Raw genomic sequence first — 12,619 nt, 5'->3', positions numbered from 1 at the left:
TGGCACTCCAGGATCACACCCTGGGCTGAAGGCAGGTACTAAACCGCTGAGCCACCCAGGTGCCCTAGAAACATTTTTTTTAACTTCTATTTATTTATGATAATCACAGAGAGAGAGAGAGAGAGAGGCAGAGACACAGGCAGAGGGAGAAGCAGGCTCCATGCACCGGGAGTCCGACGTGGGATTCGATCCCCGGTCTCCAGGATCGTGCCCTGAGCCAAAGGCAGGCGCTAAACCGCTGCGCCACCCAGGGATCCCCCTAGAAACATTTTTAAAAGCAATCTTTCGTTTGCCCTTCTAGTTGATCATTTCTTTTGCTATATATACAGATTTAAAATTTCATCCCATCTAATTGGTCAAATGTTCCCTTTGGAACTTCTGGGTTTAGTAAAATAACTCCCTCTTCCCATAATTAAAGACTATTAAGTTATTTTCTGAATTTTCTTCTGGTATATTAAGTTTTATTTCCCCTATTTAAATATTTAATCCAACTCCACTGTAGTTTTGGTTATCATGGGAGGTAAAGGTCTGTCTTTACTTTTCAAATGGGTTCTCCCAACACCACTTCATAATCTAATTTTCCCCTTTGCTTAAAAATGCCATCTGTAGGGACGCCTGGGTGGCTCAGTGGTTGAGCGTCTGCCTTTGGCTCAGGTCGTGATCCCCAGGTCCTGGGATCAAGTCCCACATTGGGCTCCCTGCAGGGAGTCTGCTTCTCCCTCTGCCTGTGTCTCTGCTTCTCTGTGTCTCTCATGAATAAATAAATAAATTTTTAAAATGCCATCCATATAATAAATTTCTATTCTGTTCCCTTGGTCTTTCTGGCCCTTCCTCCACTACCTTCATTTATTTTAGGAGCTGTGCCACAATATATTTAAGCAACCCTCCCTTCGTCTCCTGTATTATGTCCTCCATATCTCCACTACCTTTTCACAAAAAATGATGAACAGTTTTATCATTTTTTTTTCCTCTCAGATGTAACTCAGAATCAATTTTGAGAACTTTGTTTTCAAGTTTCCACGGAGATGGAACAACTTCACAGAGAAGTTGTAGGGATCAAATAAGCTCAAGCAAGAAACAAAACAAAAACAAAAACAAAAAAGCTCAAGCAGAGGCTCTCAGTCCTGGTTACACCTTAGAATCACCAGGGGGACTTGTAAAAATACCCAACCTGGTTGGATCCCACCCTCCACAGACTCAGATCGAATCGCTTAGGGGTATGGTCCAGACACTGGAAGTCCTCCAGAGGATTCCCATGTGCTGCCAAGATTGAGAACCATATCGCTAAAGCCTATGAGAGTGTTCTGAAAACATACCCTGCGCTCCCATGCCCTGGCCAGGCGCTGCTGCTCCTTAATACACTTACTTACCCACACGGTCTTGTTCTCCATGTTGATGGTGGGAATGCTGGTTCGGAGGAACAAGGTAGCCCAGCTGGCTACACTGACTCTGTCCAAGTCTCTGTAATCCTGGATTACAGTAAGCGGTGGAAAAGGGGGGAAAGGGTCAAAAGAAGCAGGTGAACCCCTGTGAGCCTCCCTCTTGACCCTGAGCATCCCCGCCCAGGGCACCCTCCCACCACATAGCATCTTTAAGCAGCACTCCAAGGGATCCAAGAGCCAGGCATCTCCACACACAAATGCACATCATTCATGCATCAGGTTCTAGGCCGGATGTTGGGGACAGCAGAGACAAGGAAGGTCACGGTCTAGGGTCAGGTCTCTGGGCTAAATCTGGCCTGTCCCATGCTTTTGTAAATAAGATATTTTTGGCACACAGCCACGCCCATTTGTTTCTATACTGTTTATGGTAGCTTGTGCTTAATCGCAGGACTGGGGATTTGGCAGCACATGCCCCACAAAAGCTGAGAAGATTTATTATCTAGTCATTTACAGAAAAATTTGGTCTAGGTGGCACGAGAAGGCTGGCAGTTAAGTGCAGCCCAGAGCAGAGCATGATAGGTGGTATGCGCGGCTTCTGAGAAAGTTCCGTGTCTGGAGAGGGTGCTTGCAGCTGGAAATCTCAGAAAAGACCTCACTGGAGGTGAAGCGGCTGGGGAGAGCTTGAAGGCTGATTAGGAGTTTACATGCAGAGATAACAGGAGGGGAGCTGGCATTCCAGGGGAAGAAACAGCACTGCAAAGACATGGAGGTGGGAAAGAAACAGATGATGAAGAAATAATGGACACAGGAGAGAAGGTCGTTTGGCTGGAGATGAGCATTACGTCACGTCGGCACCCAGGCACACAAGCTAACAAGGACGGGCATACTGTGACAGGTATACAATAATTCCCATGTAAAACACGATGCTGTCCCCGACACCCGCATGCGCACAGAGGCACACGTACACATGTGAGGCCTTGCTGTGACCCAGGCTCCACCCTCTCCCTGTTGGTCTCCCCACCCTGGCGGGAAGGTGGGGCAATGGAGGCCTCTAGACCCAGGCACTGACCTCAATGAAGGTGCTATTCCAGACTCGCGCCTGCACTGTCACATTGGTGATGACAGGGGTATCAGGAATGGGACACTCCAGCCACACGCAGCGCGTGTGGTCACTGCCACAGGTCTGAGGGGGGCAGGGAATATAGGATGTGAGACAGTCTGGTATAAATGGGGCCCAGCACCTCACACCCCCCACACTGAGCCTTTGCTCATGCCAGCTCCTGCCATCTGGACACCACCTCCTACCTCTCCACCCAGCTAGGCCTCAACTTGCTTCCCAGGCCTGTTCCTTTCTCATTCCCCACAGGGGCTTCCTACACCTCCCACGTCTCCCTGCCTCCCCTTCATCCTGCCTCTCCCATTTTCCAGCCCTAATGTCCAAGACTTTGAGCAGCTATATCACCCCCAACAGGATGGGGCTCTCAGGAATAAGCCAGCATCTCTTCCTTTGGCCCAATGTGTTGACTGCTCCCCAAGGGCAAGAGCAGTGGGGATACCCACCGAGGTAGGAGATGAGTCTTCCTCCCTCTGACTAGGGGCTCCTAAAGGCACAGAGGTCACATCATCTCATCAAACCAGGGTCTCCTGGTGACTAGAACACAATCTCCCTTCCTTCAGTGCCCCCTGGTGCCCACACACCCTATGCTGGTAGTGACAATCCCTTCCAACCTTGCCCTGGCCACTCACCAGCTTTTGCTCAGACTGGGCTTTTTTGGCAGCAGCCAGAGTGACTGGTGGGGGGCCCTGGTCTCCCCCTGGGTCCAGCTGTCTCCGCCTCCGCTGTGGAGATGGGGGTCTGTCCTCAGGGACCTGAGAAAGGAAGATGATGTTGGCTGGGAGGAATGAGTGGGAGCAGAGTCAGGGGAGAGGCAGGCTCCTAAAGGTATATGAGGAGAGGGAGGGCAAGACACTGGCTGGTCTGCCCTGCAGCATGCAAATGAGATATAATGCAAATGAGATGTAAATGTATTTCAACCCGAAATGGTGTCCTTACAGAGAGAGTCAGATTCAAAGGGTTGACAAGGTCTCCAGGTGGTCGGCAGGGCCAGGACCCATTGCCGTGGATGGTGATCTCTGTGGGGTACAGCAGCCACTTGCCATTGATGACTTCGTAGGGCCACTCCAGCCCTAGGACCAGGGTCCCCAGGGCTGCCAGCCCTTCTCCTACTGGGCCCACCTGTGGGCACAAGGGGGTGTCATGGCCACAGCCTCCTGGAAAACGCCCTCCATCTCACCCATCCCCAACCCTCACACCCTCAGACCCAGACCCATCCCCACCTTCCCAGGAGTCTCCACCCAGGGTCCCCATAGCCCCCTTACCTGGAATTCATACTTGAGGGGGCTTCCCACGTCCTCCACAGTTTTCATGCCAGATTCACCCATCACTGTCCCCCCAAAGAAACTTTGTAGCCGGTGATTCACTCTAAGGGTAAGAAAGATGCTGAAGTTTAAGGAGGTGGGAGGGGCCCGGCCAGAAGGGGTGGACATCAAGGCAGGCCAACTCCAGCTCTTCTTATATCAGGAAGATCTGAGATAAATCCTTGCTTTGCATTTACTATCTGTGTGCTAGTTATTGCTCAAGCAAATTATTTATCCCCCCAGACCCTCAGTTTTTCTATCTATAAAATGGAGTTCATAGCAGTTGCCATACATAGCATGGGGCTGCTGTGGGAAGTCAGTGGACTGCTGTATATAAAATTCCTAGTGGGGCACCTGGGTGGCTCAGTTGGTAGAGCATCTGCCTTCAGCTCAGGTCATGATCTTGGGTCCCATGTTGGGCTCCTTGCCCAGCAAGGGGGTCTGCTTCTACCTCTTCCCTCTGTTCCTCCCTATGCTTTTGTTCTCTTTCAAATAAATAGAAAAAATATTTTTTTTTTAAATTCCTAGCACCATGAGCTCTCAAGAAATGTAGGGCCACACCAACATCTTGGCCCCAGGGTGGCTGATTCCTCCACTGCTACCTCCCTCGCAAGGGGAATAATAGTAACAACAATAATGATAGTGCTTGTTGTTAAGGGAAAGTGTAACCCAGGGGAAGCAGAGGCCTGAGGATACCAGGCCTAGAGAGAGGTGTCCAAGGAGCTTGGGAGCCACGGGGACAGAGAGGCCGTAGCACAGACACGCAGGCTGGGGTAGGGGTGGTACCCACATGCTGAGTGAGGCCTGGAGTGTGTAGTCCACCAGCAGAGTCAGGGTCATGGGCCACAGGTTGTCCTGGTGACTTGACCTGGGGAGGGAGCGCAGGAAGTAGGGGAGAGGTATCAGCTGAGGCCTGGGTTGGAGGAAGTCCCAGGGTGCCTCCCTCCTGCCGCAGACTGGCTTCTTGAGGTCACTCACGTAGAGAGCTGCAGCTGCGCCTGGAGCTCCCTTGTGTGCAGGGTCACTCCGATGACCTCGAAGGCAATGAGCAGCTCCATCTGCCATGAGGGCCAGGGAGGCAGAGAGGGGCATTTGGGGCCAGGCAGAGGTGATGCCATGGGGGAGAGAGGGGCTGAACATTATGCTGGGAGTTGGTTCTCCAGCTTCCTCCTCCCACCCCATTCTGGGCAGAGTCTCCACCTGCCCACCTGTGTCCACTCTTTCACCTTGTTAGCCTCTTCTTGCTTCCCTGTCCCCTTCTTCTCTGTCCATGCCCTCTCTGCTTTCAACTACATGGCATTGAGCAAGTTACTACACTTTTCTTTTTTTAAAAAAAATATTTATTAATTTGTGAGTGAGAGTGTGTAAGAGGCTAGGGGGAGGGACAAAAGGGGAGGGAGAGGGAGAGGCAGAGAATCTCAAGCAGATTCCCTGCTGAATGCAGAGCCCCAAGCAGAGCTTGATCTCACCACCCTGAGATCATGACCTGGGCTGAAATCAAGAGTGAAGCACTTAACTGACTGAGCCATCCAGGTGTCCTGGTTACTCCAACTTTTTAAATCTATATTTTCTTTCTATGAAAATCATCTATTTTCTCATAAGGTTGTGAGAATAACAGCATAAAAAAAAAGCGTGAGCATTGGACTCAGGGCCTGGCACATAGTAGGTGCTCAGCAAAATCCAGTTCTTCACCTCCTCCTGCTCTAGCTTTGTGCTCCCTAGTGGCCCCATTTTTCTTAGTCTCCGGGTCTCTCCCCATGTCCTCCTGTATCTCCCTGTCCCCCACCCTGGCTCTTTGCTTCAAGGAAGCCTGGGAAGCAGGCAGGCCGACCCAAGGTTAAGGGGCTCATCAGAGTAAGAGCCTGGGATCCACAGGTCTGGGAAGGTGTGGACCAGCACTCACCCTCTGGTTCCGTTTGAAGGGGTTCCCCAGTTCACAGACAATGGTCTCATTGGCCTGGCACATCCCAGCCTGAGGAAAGAAGAATCCGGTCTGAGTGGTCAGAGTAGGGCATCTCCCGCCCCTTTCCTGTGGCACTGGATCTGATGCCCTAGGGGCTCGAGCACTGGGTGCTCGTAGCATTAGAGATACTGCAGACGCCTGAGGAAGCCCAGCCGAGAGGAAGTGGGTAGGGTGGGCACAGGACAAATGGGGTGCGGGGGCAGGTACTCACGGGGCGCACTGAGGACAGCAGCAGGGCGGGAGGCACCGCCAGGGTGAGCAGCGCCTCGTGGGCATCTTCCCCAGCGCGCTCCCTGCTCGGGGTGTTGGTCACGTCGATGCTCAGGAACAGCTTCCGGCCGTCTCTGCTGTACTGCAGCCTGAGGGGCAGGACCCCAGGCCTGAGCCCGGAGCCCCGCCCCGGGTCAGTTAGGCCCCGCCCCTCAGGTCTACTGAGTGAAGAAAGTCCGTTCTTGGGACAGCCAGGCCCAGCCCTCTAGCCTCCCCTGGAGAAGAAAGCCCCTTTCCTGGCCAGCACAGGCCGCCGGGAGCATCCCCCCCGCGCCAGTCAATGTCCCTGCCCCCAACTCGCCTCTCCCTGCGGCCCCGCCCCTCAGATCGTCCAGGGCCCCGCCCCTCACCTCCTGTTGGCCAATGAAGGCCCGCCCCACCCTGCCCTTGGCCAATCAGCGAGGCCCAGAGCGCACCTGCTCAGCGGCTGCCCCAGCTCGGACACGAAGGCCGCCTGCATCTGCAAGTTACTGTCGCATTTGTTGTCCTGGCCGCACTCTTTCTGGAAGTGGACCTGGGGGTGGCCAGAGGCGTGAGGACCCCCCACACACACACACACAGCGCCCTCTGGCCCCACAGCCTTCCCGGCCCCCCCCCGCCCTCCCGGCTCCGGCCCCACCCACCTCGGTGTGGTTCTCCAGAGCCTGCGCCTGGTTCAGGACCGGATAGGGATCCAGGGACTTCAGCCCCAGCCGGGGGCGCTCAGGCATCCTCAAAGGTAGAGAGTAGTTCATGGAGATGACGATGGGACGGAGTTTGTCCCGGAGGTTGTCCTGGGAAATGAGGGGGAGCTGAACCCAGCAATGCGTTCCCATCCCCCGCCACACAGGTTAACTCTTCACACCGCCCTGACCCTCAAAGAGATGAGGTCCCCCCACCCTGAAAAACCCCAGTAAGACTGAACCCCCTCTGGTCCTGTCATAAAATTGACCCCCTTCCCACAACTTTGATCCACAAGCGAGGTGATGGGACTCCTCCCCAGATATGGGGGTGGGGGTGAAAGGGGGGATTGTTGAGCCTCCCTTTATCCCTGTGGCCCCCAGGATCAGCTCTTTCAACCATGATATCCTAGAGAGGGGCTGAGCTGGTCCCCCACTCACGAACCTCTTTCCCCCCCAGACATCAACTAAATCAAGAGTCTCACACCCCTCACTTATCTCAGAGGTGATGAGCCCTATGGCGCCTATCCCCACTCCGAGGCTCTCTATCTCTTCCTACCACATACTGTGCCCTATACTTCCTGTAACCCTATGGTCTTCCAGGCCAACGTCCCCCACATCTGTCTTTGGGGAAACTCCAGTCCCTCACCCCTGCCCTGTACAGACTCTGGATACCTCCTCCAGAGAACTTGGAGCAGGTGTCCTGCCCCTTGCCCCTCTCTCACCATCAGGAGCAGTTCCAGCTTCTGGCAGTGCATGTCTGGCATGGAGAAGAAGCCGTGGAAGATAGCTGACTGGCTGCGTGCAAAGCGAAGCCTAGGGGGGCGGCGGTCCCGGTCGGCCTCCAGTGTGTAGGCCAGAGCTAGAAATGGATGGGGTGTTATCCAGTGGTCAGGTAAGCATGCCCCTCCCTGCTCCATACCCCCACACTCACTGATGTTTCGCCTGTAGTTGGGGTTCCCAGCACTCTGGTTGTAAGCAAAGCACAGCTCCACCTGCACACTGTTGGGAATCAGAAGACACATAGGAGGTCACAGGGGAACCCAGTCATCCAGGCCCTGGCCTTCACCCCTGCACTGGGCAAGGGAAAACCAGGGCCCTTAGGCAGAAAGGCAGGGGCAAACCTGGGGAGTCCACACAGCTGGTTTGGGGGTGTCCTGGGCCTCTTCCCTCCCCACTCCCACTAAAGCCATAGAAAACAGGTTAGAGGAGCTCCTGGGTAGTTCAGTTGGTTAAGTGCTGGACTCCTGGTTTTGGCTTGGGTCATAAGCTCAGGATCATGAAATCTAGCCCCTCACTGGACTCTGCACTCAGCGGGGTGAGAGGTCACCAATGGGGAAACTGAAGCTCCCTCCTTCAGAAGGAGTTGCCTGAAGTCATCAGTTGTTTGGTGCCCTGCACAGTCTTGTACAGGATGCACTGTCTAGATCTCCTTCTCCCACTCACCCCTGCTTTCTGCTCTGGGTCCCTTTGCTTGTCTGATCAGGCCTCATTCACACAAAGGCCTCAGGGTCATCACCCTCATTACTGACACTATCTTAGCAACTAATATATTCTGAGCACTTTGGGTGTATAAGGTACCACTGTGAAGGTCTTTTTGTACATTATCTCATTAAATTATTATAACAATCCTATAAATTCATTATTATTATTAACTTTGTCTTACAGGCAAGAATCTGAGACTCAGATTAACAATTTGCTCAAGGTGGCTCTCTCTCCCACCCACCTATCTCCCTCTTCCCTCCTCCTCCAGGACCTCACTCCCCAGAGTCCACCGCTACCACTGCAATGGGAATTGCTGGGATTGAACAAGGTGGTCTAGAGCCCCTACTCCTAACCACCATGCTCTAATATCCCTCCAGTTTGCCCATGACCTCCTGCAAGGAAGTTGGCTTTTTTAATAAGGTTGGGTAGGAGGGGCAATGCTTACCCCAGCACTCATCTCATATCAGGAGCAGCCAAGGGAGGGGGCTGGGAGCCAAGGTCCTTCCTGGCATGCCCATACATAAGGAGGGGTGCGTGGACAGAACAAGGGCTGAGAGTCTCACCAGGAGGTGGCTGTGCAGAGTGCAGGATCCAGCACAGATGGCCTGGCCACCAGTGTCTTGTGGAGGATGTTGATGACAGGCCGTGCCCTACATAGAAAACACACATATACCAGTGCCCCCTGCCTGCCCCCTGTCAGGACAGGACTGTGGCTCAGGCTTGCATGGGCCTGGTGTTGAAGGTGGGCAGAGATGGGACTGCATGCAGACAGGGCTGGAAGAGAAAAAGGCCCCTGGCTTACCGCAGCAGGACAATGCGGTCTGACAGGCTCCCCACAAGCAGGTCTGGGTACAAGTTCTCATCCACATCCATTCGCCCACTCAGTGAGTAGCCAAAGGTAGCCAAGCCAGGCAGTCCCAGCTCCTCCCCATGGATTACCTGGGAAAAGGGGGAAATGGTGAGGACAGGCTCAGGGTGAGCCCTGGGGAGTGGGGCCTAGTGGTAACAGGGAGAGGGCGGGTGAGGGGAAGGAGGCAAAGCTCCCTTTGTTCCTGTCCATTCATACCTGCTGCGGCTCTCTGAGGAGCCCCCTGGAGCTGCTGTGGTAGATGTACACTTTGCCCAAGCCCTCGAACGGGGCTCCCACAGCAATGTCTGGGGAAGAGAGGCAGGACAGGTCACCCTGAGTATGATGGGCCCCAAGTCCCCCGGACCTTGCACTCCAGGTCATGGGGTCCAGCAGGAAATTGACCTCACACTGCCAGACAGTGCTCAGAACATCAGGGAACAGAGCTCTGCGGCTCAAGATTAAAACTGGGACCACTGTGAGCCCAGTTGCTCCTTTTCTATGTGGGAAGGTAGGTCTAGGAGAGGCAAGTGATTTACCTAAAGTCACACAGCCGGTTAATATCACAAGCAGGCCTAAACTCCAGATGCCTGCCCACTGGCCTAGTGTTTGTTTTCCCTTACTATGGTACCTTCCATCCCCACCACCAACCTCCCCTTCAGACACCCAGTTCTTCTAATGACATTTACCAGAAGAGCCACAAAAGGAAGTGTTCCCCACTGGTGACTTTGCCAGGCAGTTATCAAGCACTCATCTCACTTAATCCTGACAAGATTGCTGGGGGTAGGTACTGCCGTCCCATTTTAAAGGTGAGGAAGCAGAGTCAGAAACCAAAGTCACACAGCTAATGAGTAGAAAAGAGGATAGTTGAGTCCATATCTAACACCAGGGGCTGGAATTTTAATCACACTATAACTTTCCATGTTAAAACTCTTTAGACTTTAGACTTCTAAAAATTCTAACCATCATTGCCACAAATAAACCCCAAATGTTTTATTATCTTCTTAAACTTTACTAAACTCTTGCTAGTTCACTGCTTTTGATCTGATAGGGCCTAGGTAACCAGAAAGCCAAGCTTGTTAGAAAAGTATGTAAAGGAAAGAGTAAGCAGGTCCTGAGTAGAAACCGGATGCCTCTTCTATCAGTAAATGCTTAGGCTTTGCTAACTGAACTTTGAACTTTCTAGCACCTACTTTGGCTCTTTAGAGACTCCTCTGCCTTCCTTTTGGTTCTCAGGTATGTTCTGGGAAATTGAGGTGGTCAAAAAAGTGGTTTCCAGATAAGTCAGGTGCTCCCATGGCAACCAGGCTCTTCCTAAATCTCTTTCCTTGATACCCCAGGTCTGACTGGTCCCCAAGTCCTGCAGAGCACTGGACATCCTCTATATCTGGGGTTCCCACTTTATCCCAGCCCTTAAATCCCGTACTTGATATAATACATTCTTGATATTAACACCTCCAGCCTTGCTGTCCCCAGCTATCCCATGTACCCTCCAGGATCAGCTTTCAAGGTACCAAGCTATGATATCACATCCCTGCGCAAAACCTTTTCTGGACGCCCCTCCACCATTTTCCAAATGTAAAGCCCCAGTTCCTCTGCCTGGCTTTCAAAGCATCCACTCCATCTCCACACTGCCCCTCCAGCCTCATGCATCTCTAATGTGAACACCCTACATCTACTAAATTTGGGTAGATCAGACAAGTATCCCACACTCATGTTGTGCCCCTCATTGTGCACACTCAGCCCAGCCCCTGATGCCGGGAGGAGTGGTATATCCAGTCCTCCGGGAGGCCCACCGAGCTCACCACTCGTGGCTCCCTTGCACAGCCTCTCTCTATTACTGCTGTGAGCTCCTTGGACTCGGGCCCCATCCCGTCTCCTTTTCGGGCCATGTCAAGCCTGGTATGCAGCTGACACTCCATTAGTGGGTATGCTGGGGTTAGGAGTGCTGGCTCGTACCCTGGAATCCATCCTGGTTGATGTCACCAATGCTGGCCACGGAGAAGCCAAAGGCGGAGCGACTCGGGCCCTGAAGAAGGAGGGAGGGGTGGGCAGGGAAGGAGGTGCCTGCCTGGTTCATGAAGACATAGATGGCACCCCCTACCTCTTCTTTCCGCTCAAAGTAGTATGGGGCTCCCACCAGGATGTCCTGCCACCTGCAAAGGAGAGAAGGAGGGAGAAACAGGAGTGTGGGGTCAGCCTCCAATATACAACATAACTCTTGTTTAGCAGACACAGTTGTGCCAGGGCACAAGGCTATACAAATGGCATCTCTGGCCATGGTTCACGGGAAGGACATGGAAATGCTAACATGACCCATCTAATAGGAAACACAGGTCATGGAGAAGCCATGGAGGGCAGATCACACCCAAACAACCCATATCCCCTAGAACCATAAAATGACAAAAGGAGATGCAGGTGTCATGCAATTGACATGTAAATACCCAGAACCGCATCAAGTCTCATTGCAAATCAATATGCAAATTAGACTTGCAAATCCCTGTAAACAGCATGCAAACAAATGAACAATCACAACCTTGCATTTCTCTGGGAAAAAAAAGCATTTCTCTTGGGCAAGCCTGCCCCCCTCACCCATTCTCCCTGGTCCCAGAGAATGTCCCTGGAGTCTCACCCATCATTGTTCAGGTCTGCCAGGGCAATGGCGCTGCCAAAATAGGCGCCCACCTGCGTACCCTCCAGCACCTGCCTCCTCCGCAGGTCTCCGCCTGCCTCCTGGCTCAACAAGAAGACAGCACCCATATGTCGGTGCCGGGGAGCACCTGTCACAATGGTGATGTCCGTGGGATGCAGGATGGCGCTGCCCACCTGCACCGTGTATCCTGGGATGGGGGAAAGGTGGTCAATCAAGGCCCAGTGAACTTTGCCCCTTCCACTCTGGATCCAGCCCCTCAGACTCCCCAAATATCTTCTATTCCAAGTTGGACAAGAAAGTGGACTCTGGATGAGTTTTGGGTGCTCAGAACAGGCCCGGCATACAGGTGGTGCTCAACAAGTGTGTGCTAGTTGAACTAAATGCCACTAGTCACACATATGCCATGGTGTCACTCTTCCACCAGGCACTGAAGGTGAGAGGCCAGTGTGCTGGGAATGGGGTCACCTTCTTCCTCCACCACCCAAGGAGCCACCACAGCTGGACTCACCAATATAGAGGTTTCCTTGGTCCTCTGGGTCCTTATAACTAAATTCGGATAAATCCCAGTCCTTCCGCTGAATCATGTAGCTGTTTCCTTCACAAGAATTTCAGGAGGGGAAAGGGAGGAGCTGAAATCACTCCCTTCAACCACCACATCCAGGTCCCCCTGCCGCCCCCACCCAAGAAAAATATAACAACATCTTTTATTTGTGAGCATTTTGCCTTTGGCAAATCACATCCACTTTATCTTAGTCATTCTGTGAAGTAGAATGATAATGCCCATTTTGCAGATGAAGAAAGCAAGGCTCAGGGACAGGGGATAGTTGCTGAGCCAGGGCTGGAATCTGGTCATCCAGGCTCCTGGTTACTAAGTGACACTTCCCTCACTGGAGACACTGAGGCCAGACTCCATGCTGTTATCTCCTGATCCTGCCCCCAAGC

The 12,619-nt window shown here is 52.8% G+C and overlaps 1 protein-coding gene across 1 annotated transcript in view; it reads right to left on the bottom strand.

Moving 5' to 3' along the window:
- The window catches only part of ITGA3 (integrin subunit alpha 3), a 29,818-nt gene that overhangs the window by 5,217 nt on the left and 11,982 nt on the right, over positions 1-12,619 (bottom strand). Inside the window, exons 5-23 of the mRNA XM_025439808.3 lie at positions 12,186-12,272; positions 11,657-11,864; positions 10,984-11,180; positions 9,244-9,332; positions 8,980-9,116; positions 8,741-8,827; positions 7,627-7,694; positions 7,418-7,554; positions 6,657-6,806; positions 6,450-6,547; positions 5,975-6,122; positions 5,704-5,772; positions 4,779-4,858; positions 4,591-4,668; positions 3,762-3,864; positions 3,436-3,618; positions 3,129-3,251; positions 2,452-2,565; positions 1,371-1,469 (exon numbers count right to left, since the gene is read on the bottom strand). Of these exons, the coding sequence (XP_025295593.1) occupies positions 1,371-1,469; positions 2,452-2,565; positions 3,129-3,251; positions 3,436-3,618; positions 3,762-3,864; positions 4,591-4,668; positions 4,779-4,858; positions 5,704-5,772; positions 5,975-6,122; positions 6,450-6,547; positions 6,657-6,806; positions 7,418-7,554; positions 7,627-7,694; positions 8,741-8,827; positions 8,980-9,116; positions 9,244-9,332; positions 10,984-11,180; positions 11,657-11,864; positions 12,186-12,272 (2,255 nt within the window). The remainder of the gene's footprint in view (positions 1-1,370; positions 1,470-2,451; positions 2,566-3,128; positions 3,252-3,435; positions 3,619-3,761; positions 3,865-4,590; positions 4,669-4,778; positions 4,859-5,703; positions 5,773-5,974; positions 6,123-6,449; positions 6,548-6,656; positions 6,807-7,417; positions 7,555-7,626; positions 7,695-8,740; positions 8,828-8,979; positions 9,117-9,243; positions 9,333-10,983; positions 11,181-11,656; positions 11,865-12,185; positions 12,273-12,619) is intronic.

Source organism: Canis lupus, chromosome 9 (assembly GCF_003254725.2).
Source record: "Canis lupus dingo isolate Sandy chromosome 9, ASM325472v2, whole genome shotgun sequence".
Taxonomy (NCBI): domain Eukaryota; kingdom Metazoa; phylum Chordata; class Mammalia; order Carnivora; family Canidae; genus Canis; species Canis lupus.
This window is presented reverse-complemented; position numbering and strand designations above follow the sequence as displayed.